Source organism: Aspergillus sydowii (assembly GCF_001890705.1).
Source record: "Aspergillus sydowii CBS 593.65 unplaced genomic scaffold ASPSYscaffold_1, whole genome shotgun sequence".
Classification (NCBI taxonomy): Eukaryota; Fungi; Ascomycota; class Eurotiomycetes; order Eurotiales; family Aspergillaceae; genus Aspergillus; species Aspergillus sydowii.
The window spans coordinates 1,492,619-1,504,722 of record NW_024467859.1 but is presented as its reverse complement, the minus strand read 5'-3'; the positions used below and the strand labels follow the sequence as shown (position 1 = coordinate 1,504,722).

Genomic DNA, 12,104 nt, shown 5'->3' with positions numbered 1-12,104 from the left:
AATGAATACGTCGTTGCGCCTTCCTTCCATGTAACGTTAGATGAATGGATGGCACCTTCCAATCCCTATTGAGTCAGGTAGGTTCGAAGAGATGCATCCCTGGAGAAGGAAGGAGGCAAGTGCCACCGCACATCTGGCCGGAGGAACGGGGAAGGGGCACCTCGTCGCTCCTTCCCCGAAGCTCAATGTCCATCTTCCTTCGAAGAGAATGTACCAAGGCATGGGAACCTGAGGTACTGTAGCTTCCAAGATTCAATGGAGGCTACTCTTTCCTGCGCTGGACACCATCAAACCTTTGCACCGCAGTTTAGCCGTCGATTGAGCCATGAAGGAAAATGCTCTCCTTCTCAAACGGAAGGTCGTCCCCTTGTCGGGATTCGACCGGACCAGGCCTCGCCTCATGAGGTTCCTTTGAATCATCTCAGGTGGGTTATTGTACCATGCTATGCCTACATCAAAATATCATACGAGTATACCGTAGCATATTCGGTAACGATGAACACGCTGGCTTCAAATGCTGAGTATTTCCATTCTTCACGAGTATGTACATGATATCATCGCTCATCAATCATGGCATGTCAGGTGTGGTATCGCAACATAACGACAGATATGGATACTAAGTAGGTAAGAAGGTAGGTAGGAAGTAACCTCAAGGATGAAAGGGGACGTGAAAAGGGAGGGAGAAATCAGAAAAAATAAGTCAAAGACAATCGTTAACGCTCTTTCGATCCAGTTAATAGTCAATCATCCTTCCTTCGATCCCCTCCTGCAACGCCTGCGGGAGCTGGTCCCTCTGGACAATTCCCAAGGCCACCAGGTCCGCCCAGAAGAATAGAGCCCGGTCCTGCGCATATGCAAGGTAATCGAATTCATCAGACTCGTCGATGTCGCTGTCGACCGGGGGTTTGGGGGTCGTGGGTGCCGTCGCGGCTGTAGGGGTCGGGATATCCTCGTCCTCGGAGCTGTCGTCGTCCATTCCAGGTACCTTGGCCTGAACAATACCCCAAGCCACCCACTGCGCGGAGTTGAGAACACGCCAGAGGCGCGTCTGGCGCATGAGGAACTGGGTTTCGGCCTCGAGGGCGTCCTGGTGTGTGCGTTCGACGTTGTCCATCAGGCGCTGCGGGGCGAGTTCAGGGCTTGCGTTGAGGTCGAGGGGTGTCATTGTGAGAGGGCATGAGGTGGGGCGCATGAGAGGGGTGATTGACGGGGAGAAACGGCCGCCTAGCCCAGGTCTGTGGGTGAGGTATGCGGTGATGAACTGGTGTTGTTGTTCGGGGGTAGGGTAGCTCAAGTTATCGCAGGCCCAGGACTTCTCGGCATCAAGGTAGTTATAGCACCATTCGGTCTGCAGGAGATGGGGAAGTCAGTAAGTTGTTTCCTCTGAGATCAGATTGTGTTGCGCCTTGAGTACTCACAAAGTGGTTGGCGAACTCTAGTCCAGGCGTGTTCGCGGAGGCATACTCGAAGTCGATGACGACTAGTTGCTTATGCTCGTTCTCCGGGAGGAGAAGCGGAGACTGCTGACTAGGCTCCATACGCAGCAGGTTACCGTATTGCGTCTACAAGGTTTTTTGTTAGCAAAGGTAGATAATAAGCTACAGCTTGCTTCGAAACATACGTCATTATGGGCAAAAACAAGCTGTCGTTTAATCTCCTGAGATCCACCACTGTTGGTAATCAGCCATTCGCGGTAGTCGTCGATAGCCTTCCGGAACTTTGGCCACGGAACGCCACAGACATAACCGCGCCGGCGCCAGGGTTCGCGCGCCGCTTTGCTCTCATTCTGTGCAGACTCGATCTCTTTGTCCAGCCAAGTAATCACCTGCTCACAGCGATCAACCCACTTGTCCCAGTTGTGGAAGACTCTCGGGCCGTTTTCTCTCTCCTCTTCCTGCAGTTCAATGCCTTCGTGGAGTTCGCGCATGCGCTTCGCAATCTGCTTCATTGTTGTCGGCTCACGAAGCTCCTCTGGCGTGAGCGGACGAGCATCCAGATATTCCTCAAACCGACCATTGTTGAATGTCCCTAGCACTTTAGGTCCAATATTCTTCCGACACAGCCGTCGTAGAACCTGAAGCTCCTTCTCTCGATCAATGAGATGGTCCACTTGTGGACCATAGATACGCAGCAAGAGTTTCCTGCAGAAAGATTAGGAACAGGAGAAGGGCAAAAAAGAAAAAATAATATAATATATAAAAAGGAAAGACCATAACTTACGGGGGAGGCCTTCTAGGCACCAAGGTGTATGATCCGTCCTCAGCTTTAGGCGGGGGGATGTTTTGCGGAGGAGTAACCTTGTAGACAGCGTTGGTCAAGGCGCCGCTAAGTCGAACGACATCGATCTCAGCGGCCGATTCCATTGGGAGCTTTCGCCAGCCCTTTAACTCCAGCGTGTGTGTCAAGCGGAGGAGTTCACTCTTGAAAACAACCCAAGCTTCTCGGTCCTTGGCTCGCCTGATATTTGCAGCATCTCCATCTCCATCCTCACACTCCACGCTCCCACCGGTATAAGACAGAGTCTTAGAGTTGTCCAAAACTGCATCTACAGCAGGAGTAACGGGATCGAGTTCATAATCCGACTCTGAAGCGGAGCCCCTCCGCAGTCCCTTCAGCGGATTGCGCCGGCGCGTAGATCGGCGGGAGGAGCAAGTAGATGTAGCACGGCTATCGTAGCGAGAAGCATAATGCAGGAGGATTTTCTCCAGTCCATCCAGAGCAAGGGCGGTGTCGGAGCTCTGCGAGGCGGTTCTTGTCAACGGAGCACCGTCACCATTATTAATAGTATTACTTTCGTCTCCCTCGTTATCACCGGCAACCGCAGAGCCATTCACCGAGCCATTAGGCTTCTTCGAGGACTGTTTGCGTTTCGATTTTTCACGAGCCAGCCACTCATACACCTGGCTGAAAAGGCTATTCCGTGATTCCTCCTCGCCCTGCTTCAGCCACCGCTCGAAATCTTCTCTAGTCACTGAATCGTTGGACGCCTGGTTATTTAGGGAGCCGGCGGAGGGCGTATGGTACAAGTTTTGGCGCACAGCGGGCTTGCTGGTGGAAACGCGGCGTTGCCTGGTGGCATTTCCATCGGAGGTTGGCGTGGGGTCTTGCCGGGGTCGTTGCGCGGGAGAGGGCAGATTAGCCTCGAGACCTGAGTGGGGTCCTTTTAAAGGCTGGTTAGAATCCATAGATATACATCGAGAGATATGCCATTGAGAGATGAGGGGTAGGCGGGATTCGGACAGGAGAATGCGCAAGGATTTTCGAGGGGTCGTCAGGAAAAGTGGGTGATGAGATCATAAGACTAACGCCAGCGCAAGAGCCGCGGAGGGGACTACAGCTACTATTGGGCCATTGGCCGCCAGGGCCAAGAAAACAAAGGGGAAAAAAAAGATCCAGGGACGAGAGCAACGCCTGGGGCAGGACACCTACCATCAAGGTCATAGCCCGTGCCCGTAATGTGGTCAGTGAAGGACGGCATCTCCAAGCACTCCAGAACCAAGATCAACCAAGATTAAGTACGGTCCAATCCAGGGAAAGGCGCATCCGGGGAAGGAAATCGGTCACGTTTTCAAAGCTGGCTATCGGACGGATTATCGGCTGCGGCGGAGATGTACCTTGGCTCGTTCAATAGGAGACCAAGACAAGAGAGAGAAAGAGAGAGGGAGAGAAAAACGATGGCGCATATGAGGCGTTTTAAGAAAAAAGCAGAAGAGAAAAAAAGGGACGAAGACTGGGGGTACCCGGGTGGGGAGGTAGCAATCGGGCCAGAAAGGAGTGTGGGATCGCGAAGGCAGCGGTGGGATTTGGGTGGGCCTCAACGAGCCAGATCCTGGACCGCAGTGGTTCCAGAAACAAAAGCTTGAAAGGAGCCGTGAAATGCGAAGTGACTGGTGCATACAGGGGTCCAAGTAGTGGGCAGCATCGATAAGGGCTGAAAGTTGCGCAGGGAATTAACAATCTCACTATCGCATTGGCAAAAGTCGGTGTTGGGCGATCAAAACTGGTGGCGAACTAAAAAGCCCTGCGGCAGCGGCTTCTCGGCGACCTCAGCTGACATTGTACCAGAGCGCCAAATTTCATGAGACGTTTTTGACCATTGCGCCCACAGAATGTGGCCGACTTGAAAACGATGCTATTCATCTAGCCAACCAGCTCGTGCTGCACGTACGATAAGCTGCTGACATCTTGCGTCGTCGATTCCCTCCTGTCGCGTGGGCATGGACCATGGAACCACTTGAGGAAAACGCTGTATGAGATGTCACCCTGGCCCGGAGCAGTCTATCGTCCAAACTGCTCACGCGACACCGCGAGACATATCAACCGCGGTCTCGGGATTACTGCGATACAATGATAAGCCGCAGCCTGCGGGGAGGCTAATCGTGCCGGGCTGGGCTTGAAGACTCCCCAGGTTGGAGACTGGAGTTTGCAGTAGACCAGGGTCCATACGATCAGTCGCATGGGCGAGACCATTAAGATCATTAGATGAAGCTACCCTGAAGCTTAGAACAACGTCCGCAAGAGTTTAAATCGGGGTTACTGTGTGAGTAGTACTGTTCCTCCTCGTTTCCCCGCACTCCAGTCTTCTACCGTTGCTGGATGCTGCTGGATGCGTGAAGGCGCTCGAATCGATTTCGAACAGACGCCAGTATTGAGTATGGTCGCAAGGGATAAGCACATTGTGCTTCATACTTCGGTTCAGAGTTGCAAAGGGCATAGCCATCGCCATGGGACGTGTTATATATGTACTTGGTAGTTGTGGTCGAAGCTTGAAGTTTGGATGGAGAAGATGGAACTCCACGGCAGAAAGAGGGGAAGCTGTCAAAGCCGATGGCGTGATTTCGGCCTGAGGCCGCAATTTTTCTGTATAACTCCTGCAGCTTCATGTATACCCGCCTCGAGAATCGACGTCCAAATTCGGCTCCGTAGGTCAGTGGTAGACTGTTGGTTTCCGGCGCCAGAGGTCGTGCGTTCGAGCCGCACCGGAGTCGGTTTTTTTGCTCCAGCAGATAATCTTTGTTGTTGTATGTTTGTTATTCATAGAAATATTCGACTGTCATACATAAAAGTATGGATCACAATCTATAATGTGGTTATTTCCACAGAAATACAGTTCCCACCTCCCCGAAACGCCGACATACGCGAAACCACAATAAAAAATACCTAATTATATGAAAGTAGCAATACGTAAAATACATCCCACGCAGGCCGCTCTAGGCAGCCGCCCACTCAACAACTTCCAAAGCACACATCACGAGAACAAGAGTGGATGGGAGAATCCTACATATGTCAGTGTCTTGCTCCACATACTCGGCTAATCGAAAACTTACCAAATAACGTAGCTTTGGAACAACAACTTCGACATGGCGCCAACATAAGTATTGTTGATTTGGCAAATCTGCGCCAACTGCAGGGCTGACGGAGCACCCGTGAGCAGGAAGCAGACTATGATGAAGATCGGATCGTCCACAATGCTGACTGGCACATATTTGGCTACCAACGCAAGAAGTGGTGCCATGATTATAGTTGGAAGCAGCATGCGCCCCACCAGTGAGGCGATTATCAGCCTTTTCTCTTCCCCAGCATCATCCATGTCCTCTCGTGCTTCTTGAGGTATTGTATTCCGTTCTAGATTCGCCCCGAGAACCACAAGAATCAAAGGAACAGCAACCTGGCCGTTCTGGTTGATTGCACGCGTCACGGAGTTGCTAATGAATGTTCCCTCATCAAAGAACAATCGCTGGAGTGAAGGGACAGAAGCCACTATTATCGAAACCAGCATCGCCCAGAGTGGCGGGTTCATAAAATCCCACACACCTGCAATGAATCTGCGCATGGCACTTGAGGCCCTTGACAGCGCCTTTTGGAGCCCTGTTGGCAGTCGATTGTACAAAGCACCCGCTCCTCTCGCCCAGCACCTGGCAATGCAGGTCCTGACACGGCCCACGGAAGACTTGAATCGCGGCACAGGTCCTTCCTCAGAGGTTCTGTCCTCCGGGTTCACTTCCACGTTCGGAAAGTACAAGATGTCGCCGCGAGAGTCTTGACGAGGTAGGAAAGGGCCACTCGGCGGCGGCCCAAGCAGTGGAGACTGGTCTTGGGCATGTTCTTGTTCGGGGTGCGACAACTTCGCGTATGAGTAGGTGCGCGTATTTACAGGTGTTGCCTCCCCAGAATGGAATTCGTCGGATTCACCATTCGAGCCAGTTCCCAGCTCGGCAGAACCATCGGAGGAATCCCTTGTCCTTATCAAGGGCTCATCCGGATCTACCTGCTCTGGATTGTCGGTGTATCGTTCCTGGCCCTGTGCAACCGGAGTCTCCCCATCATCTCTTTCACCTTCCTCAATATATCTCTCCCGCGGTGCAAGAAGAACGCGGTAGCCCCAACTCCAACGTACAAGCTGGCCGAGCTGTTGGAAGATAAGTAGGTAAAGAATACCGCGCGCTGCAACTTCGTCATCATTATCATTCGGGATTCGATCCCAATGGAGGCCACTCAGTGTTTGTGAGAGAGAGACGACAAGCGATATGGGAAGTGAATTTGAGTTTCCGAATACCTAGGGGCGGGAAACAAATCAGACACTTGTCACTGACTATATAACTCAAAGCACCTTACCGACATGGCCGCCACGAAATTCGACTGTCGTTTATTGAATCGAAAACATCGTGAAACCACAAACCCGCAGAAGTAGGAGACGGCGGTCTGGACGATGAAGATAAGGGGAATGATGGCGAGATCGCTTAATTTTTCAGCCGTGAGTTGCGAACCAAGCTTCGTAAATACTATTTCATAGAGGATTAAGTCAGGAGAGGAATCCCATAAGCGATAGCTGGGCCACATACTCAAGCACGGTGTGAACAAAGCGACATTAAGATTGGCAACAAATTTTTGCGCATCGGCATCGAACATACCAACCCTGGCAGCAATGTAACCGGGAAGGCTGACACAGACGACTTCAAGAACGGCTTCGAAGACGAGAAGCACCAGGTGCATGAACGGAGGGTGGCTCGCATGGGGACCGACGACATCCTGAAGCATGCCCACCGGGGTCTGGGCCACGAACTGGCGTGTAGTCAACGACTGGGCATTCTGAAAGGATCGAGGAGATGTGAAAAAGGCCATCAACGGCGGGGGTTGTGTTATCTTGTCCCTACTGAGATGGCGATATTAGCAGAGAGATGGCAGTAAAGAGGCAATGGCGAAAAATGACGAAGATGCTGGGATCAATACCCAGGGAACTGGACAGCAATAGAGTTGCGTTGATAAGGAAAGTGGAACCTACCAGAAGCTAGCGGGACAATGGTTTCTCGAGGATAAAAGGCGCCTTAATTCAGCAGGCGGGAATGAATTGGGGTCTCCAGGATCTCTAACTGTGAAGAGGAAGGAGATAAAAGGTCCCGGTGCAGGGCAAGATGTTGATTCTCACGCAGGATTCACATCATTCCAACCGGGTGGCCGCCATGATCTCATGCTCGAGCTGGAGCTGCTGATAGGATTAGCTGCTGCGCTAGTCTGGAGCCAAGAACTTGCTGCGCCCCTTAGCCTGCTTTTGTTTCCTACCCGCTGTCCCAGTGGGGGCTTCTTCCACGCGATCAGAAGTCGATAAGGAACACATCTTCAGACAAAACTAGGTGCTCTTTTTAATAAGTTACCCATTGTTACTCAAAATACTCGTTATGGCTTAGGATCGAACGGAGTCTCCAGAGAGAACTTCAATGTGGCGGTGTTCTTGGCAACTATCACGTCACCGTCTCTTAATCATCATCCGGGTCGACGTAGTGCAGTCGAAGACAACGCAGCATACAGGTATATCTTGAACCTTTGTGGTATTTTTTTGGTTGGACAGTATCCTTTCAGCCAATTATGTGCAGTGTACCTGATTGACCGAGCTTGGTTCAGAGGCACGAGGAAAAGGGGGACTTATCAGCTAATCCCAGTCCATACCAGACGCCCAATATAGCTTCTGAATTAACAATTCATCATGATCAAAACAACACTACCATATCGACGGGGTACTTTTGCACCTAAAACAAACTCTCGCCACTGATTGACCACCTATATTTCCGATCGACCGAGTTACTGCTTGTCCGCGCGGTCCTAACACCCAATATGTCATGATCAACGTCCACCGTCTGCCGAAGTTAGTGGACAGCCCCTGCCGTGGTTTCACTCCCAGCATCATACGCCAGAAGAAGCGAAATAGACAAGAGGATGAATGCGAAAAATAGAAAGAAAGAAATGCATCTTTCATTGTCTAACAGCCAATTTTAGCAAACAGTGATAATTCAGAATAGAAATATAGTTATGTAGCCAAATGGTTGACTAACTAGTGTAATACTATGTACTACGGAAGTATATATCTTTGACGGGGTATAGGGCGACACTCCCACAGCCAAGCACATGAATACCAACGAGCAAGACTGGAATACCAGAGCAACACCAATACCAGCTGAGCAGGAAATAGATCCCTTACCTCCGGGAATACCATCAGCGTAACAAACCAGTTTCATTGTATAGATAGACATAGTCAGATGAGGCGCAATAAGTGCCCTTGTTTGAGAGCCTGGAGAAGAGATCAGCCTGGTGTGGCTTGATCGCCACGTTAAATGGGGCAGTCAGTGACTCAGAGAGTAAGGGTGGGAGAGACGCGCTGATGAAAAGATATGGCTTGAAGACGGCATCGGTTCAGGCTCTTTTGCCACAGCTCTGTGATTTGTGGATGCATGCCCAATATCACGTTTAATGACTGTTATCAGGCATCAAGATAGAATCAACTTGACAAGAGCGGGATCCCACCGCGGCTTCTTTTCCTCTAAATCCAATAGGCGGAGCACTTCGGATCGATCCAAGTTTCGGTCCGGGAAAAGGCGAGAGAGGTCGCTCGGCTTTACCCAGAGGTTGAGAAAAATTGGGCCGCATTAAAGATCAATCCATTGTCATTGCATATCCCGCATTGAGCAAATCTGGACGGAAGGTGGTGAAAACCTGGATCCTGGTGTGACGGGAATGATGCAAGCTCTCGAGATTATTGACGATTGACTGTGTTGGATCGTCAGGCTGCTGGCCGTTGGGAAGCTGAGACGCACCGGGATTCTCTGGGGTGGCAACGCTGGTGATTGGCCGGCGTGAGCAGCCGCGACACAGACTCCATTATTAGTAGTAGGTGATTGACCAGCAAGGTTTTGATAACTCAGCCTGAGCACCAAAAGAGGAGCTCCGTTGTATCGGTAGTTGTGCGAGATTAATTTATATCGATAGTGCCTGCGAAACCCAGCGCTGCGCCAGCTTCGCGTGTGTCCGATACTCAATAATCCGCCTGTGGCATTGGTGATTCCCCGCCGTCCCCCACAAGGTGTCTTTCTCCCAGAAAAAACAAGGAAATTACAAGCGGGAGGGAAAAAGAAAAGAGCACCAGGACCCAACTCTCGCTTCTGAGTCTCTCTCGGAGAAAACACTGTGTATCTTCGGCGCTGAGAGTCTTCGCTTCTGGACCAGGAGCTGACCCAAGGTTCTGCCCCGCGTTGAGAGTAGAGACTTCCCCGGCGAGAACGTTTCTACCGGTCGAAAGCTTCTGCCTTCATTCCTTGAATTTCTTTTTTCCAACTCGTCTTTATCGCTGCTGTCGCTTTTCTTGCTCTCCGACCCAACCGATCTCCATACTCTGTCGTTTTGCCCACCTTCATGTTCCCGAGCCGCTCAGTGCTGTGAGACGATCCGAAGGTGCTGGAGAACGTGCTCCGGCCTTGCCGCCTCCCGGGCTCTAATCTTTTGCGACGACGCGATTTCGCCGACCATGACCTCTGAACACGATTTCGCTACGGAGAACCCTCCGGTTTCTTCTCCCCATTCCGACGCCGACAATGCCCCCATTACCCCCGACGACGAAGTCGCTCCGCCTGTCAACAAGGCGATACCGGTCCTCCGACCGACCTCCGATAATGCTGCCGGGATCACCCCTTCCTCCACACATCTAGGCCAGGTCAATGCGGCTCGACATGGCGGGGGGGTCACCTCGCGTCCGCAGGCGTCTATGAGCAGTGCGAATCAGGATATCATGGCGAAGATGAAGGCCTTTCAACTTTCAAGACAGGGTGCACCACCTCCCAGTTTAAGCCAGACCACCTCGACGGGGGCGATCCCAACGGGTGATTCTCAACAAGGCGCACCGAGCGCACCAAGCCCGTCTGGCCCATTAGCCGGAAATAGCCCATCAGTCATGAACGGCCCGTTGGCAGGTGCCATTGCAGGGCGACTCCCTCCATCTCAGCGACCGGCACCGAAGAATTGGGCATCTGCACCTTCTGTAACTGGTGGGCCTCCCGGGACCCCATCTCCTAAAGGTGGTCTCGCGGCAAAACGCATGAAGCCGGGACTCAAGCTTTCAGATGCCGGTGGGTCGAATGGCGCGGCGTCTGGAGGCCAGTCCCCTGCCAGTGGCCCGGCCGGGGGCGGAGAGACGGCCTTTAGCAAATATTCGGAGTACATAGACACGAAGTCAGGAACCCTGAGGTTCAAGAACAAGGCTGTCCTCCATGGAGGCGGCATTGAGTTCTCGTCTGGTCAAAGTTTCAATATTTCTTTAGACGAGGTGGATCGTCTGGACGAGCTGGGCAAGGGAAACTACGGAACTGTGTACAAAGTTCGACATAGTCGCCCGCATATGCGGAAACCGGGACAAGGCTTAAGTGGAATCGTTAGCCGGCCCCCCGGGGAAGAGTCAGATACAGATGGTACTCCGATCCTGAAGGCACAAGATCCCTTGACTGGTGCTGTTATGGCTATGAAGGAGATTCGGCTGGAGTTGGACGAAAGTAAATTTGCGCAGATCATCATGGAGCTGGATATTCTTCACCGATGTACTTCGCCGTTCATCATCGACTTTTACGGCGCCTTTTTTCAAGAAGGTGCTGTGTACATCTGCGTCGAGTTTATGGACGGTGGCTCTATCGACAAGCTTTATGGTGGAGGCATACCTGAAAATATTCTCCGCAAAGTGGCTCTTTCTACTGTCATGGGTCTGAAGACCCTCAAGGATGACCATAACATTATCCACAGAGACGTGAAGCCCACAAACATCCTGGTTAATTCACGAGGCCAGATCAAGATCTGCGACTTTGGAGTTAGCGGAAATCTGGTCGCCAGTATCGCAAAGACGAACATTGGTTGCCAAAGTTACATGGCGCCGGAGCGTATTGCAGGAGGTGGAATGCAGCAATCAGGGACCACCAGTGGAGGAACTTATAGTGTCCAAAGTGACATCTGGAGTTTGGGATTATCTATCATTGAATGTGCCATCGGCCGGTACCCGTATCCCCCGGAAACCTTCAACAATATTTTCAGCCAGCTGCATGTGAGTATTTTCTTCCCTGATCTTGCCCCGAATATGACTGACACCATCTAGGCCATTGTACACGGCGATGCCCCTAGTCTTCCGAAGTCCGATTACTCTGACGACGCACACTCCTTCGTCAACGCCTGCCTCGATAAAAATCCCCAAAACCGCCCGTCATACAACATGCTCCTCCGACATCCCTGGCTTTCCTCTCTTATGCAGCCACCCTCCGAACCAAGTAACACCGATATACCCTCAATGTCTCTCGCCGATGGAACTTCTGGCGGGGACACGCAACCTCTTACCGACGACCAAGAAGTTGCGGACTGGGTCAGAGATAGAATGGAGAAACGCAAGAATGGGCTTTCAAAAGATGCTGATAGACCCGCGTTGCACGCAGTTGCATTGGATGCTGTACCCGGAAGCCCACTCCTTGACGAACCTTCGATATCCAGTCTTTCGATCTCGGAATGATATCAAGACACATAGCACTATCTATACACTTGCTTTGTTTTTTTCTATTGCCATACCCCCTTTTTTTTTGCTACCAACGAACTGAGAATTACTGGCGCTGGCGCCACCCAGGCAGCAGGCGGCGTATCTTTTTTATGAGCCATGTTGTCAGCTTTGGGTTAGCGTCATATTGCTACATACATCGAGGGAAATTCAAGTTCAGCCCTAGCTGTTCGTTGTGGTCTGCTTCGAACTTGTCTCCTGGTCGATATGCGTGGTATTCTCACACTACAACACGACGTACACTCTGGTATGAAGA

At 51.6% G+C, this 12,104-nt stretch overlaps 4 protein-coding genes and 1 non-coding gene across 5 annotated transcripts; 2 read left to right on the top strand and 3 right to left on the bottom strand.

The window, feature by feature from the left end:
* Positions 1–733: 733 nt before the first annotated feature.
* Positions 734–3,185, bottom strand: ASPSYDRAFT_139224 (putative choline kinase; the record flags this gene model as incomplete). Its single annotated transcript, XM_040840926.1, has 4 exons — positions 734–1,348; positions 1,419–1,562; positions 1,622–2,141; positions 2,221–3,185. 4 exons carry the CDS (start codon positions 3,183–3,185, stop codon positions 734–736), a joined length of 2,244 nt encoding a protein of 747 aa, XP_040707605.1.
* A 1,731-nt stretch (positions 3,186–4,916) lies between these two features.
* Positions 4,917–4,988, top strand: ASPSYDRAFT_t26. Its single transcript has one exon. It is a non-coding gene; the product is annotated as a tRNA-Arg (tRNA).
* On the bottom strand, positions 4,924–7,151 carry ASPSYDRAFT_38454 (Auxin Efflux Carrier superfamily). Its single transcript, XM_040845723.1, has 4 exons — positions 6,843–7,151; positions 6,616–6,782; positions 5,328–6,556; positions 4,924–5,277 (listed from the first exon to the last, which is right to left on the bottom strand). Exons 1-4 carry the CDS (start codon positions 7,120–7,122, stop codon positions 5,211–5,213), a joined length of 1,743 nt encoding a protein of 580 aa, XP_040707604.1. The 5' UTR covers positions 7,123–7,151; the 3' UTR covers positions 4,924–5,210.
* Positions 7,152–8,668: 1,517 nt separating this feature from the next.
* On the bottom strand, positions 8,669–9,409 carry ASPSYDRAFT_38453 (uncharacterized protein). The gene is made up of 2 exons (XM_040845722.1): positions 9,259–9,409; positions 8,669–9,159 (listed from the first exon to the last, which is right to left on the bottom strand). Exon 2 carries the CDS (start codon positions 8,917–8,919, stop codon positions 8,740–8,742), a length of 180 nt encoding a protein of 59 aa, XP_040707603.1. The 5' UTR covers positions 8,920–9,159; positions 9,259–9,409; the 3' UTR covers positions 8,669–8,739.
* A 384-nt stretch (positions 9,410–9,793) lies between these two features.
* Positions 9,794–11,806, top strand: pbs2 (mitogen-activated protein kinase kinase PBS2; the record flags this gene model as incomplete). The annotated part of the gene is made up of 2 exons (XM_040844213.1): positions 9,794–11,350; positions 11,402–11,806. The coding sequence occupies 2 exons, from the start codon at positions 9,794–9,796 to the stop codon at positions 11,804–11,806; spliced, it is 1,962 nt and encodes a 653-aa protein (XP_040707602.1).
* Positions 11,807–12,104: the final 298 nt, after the last annotated feature.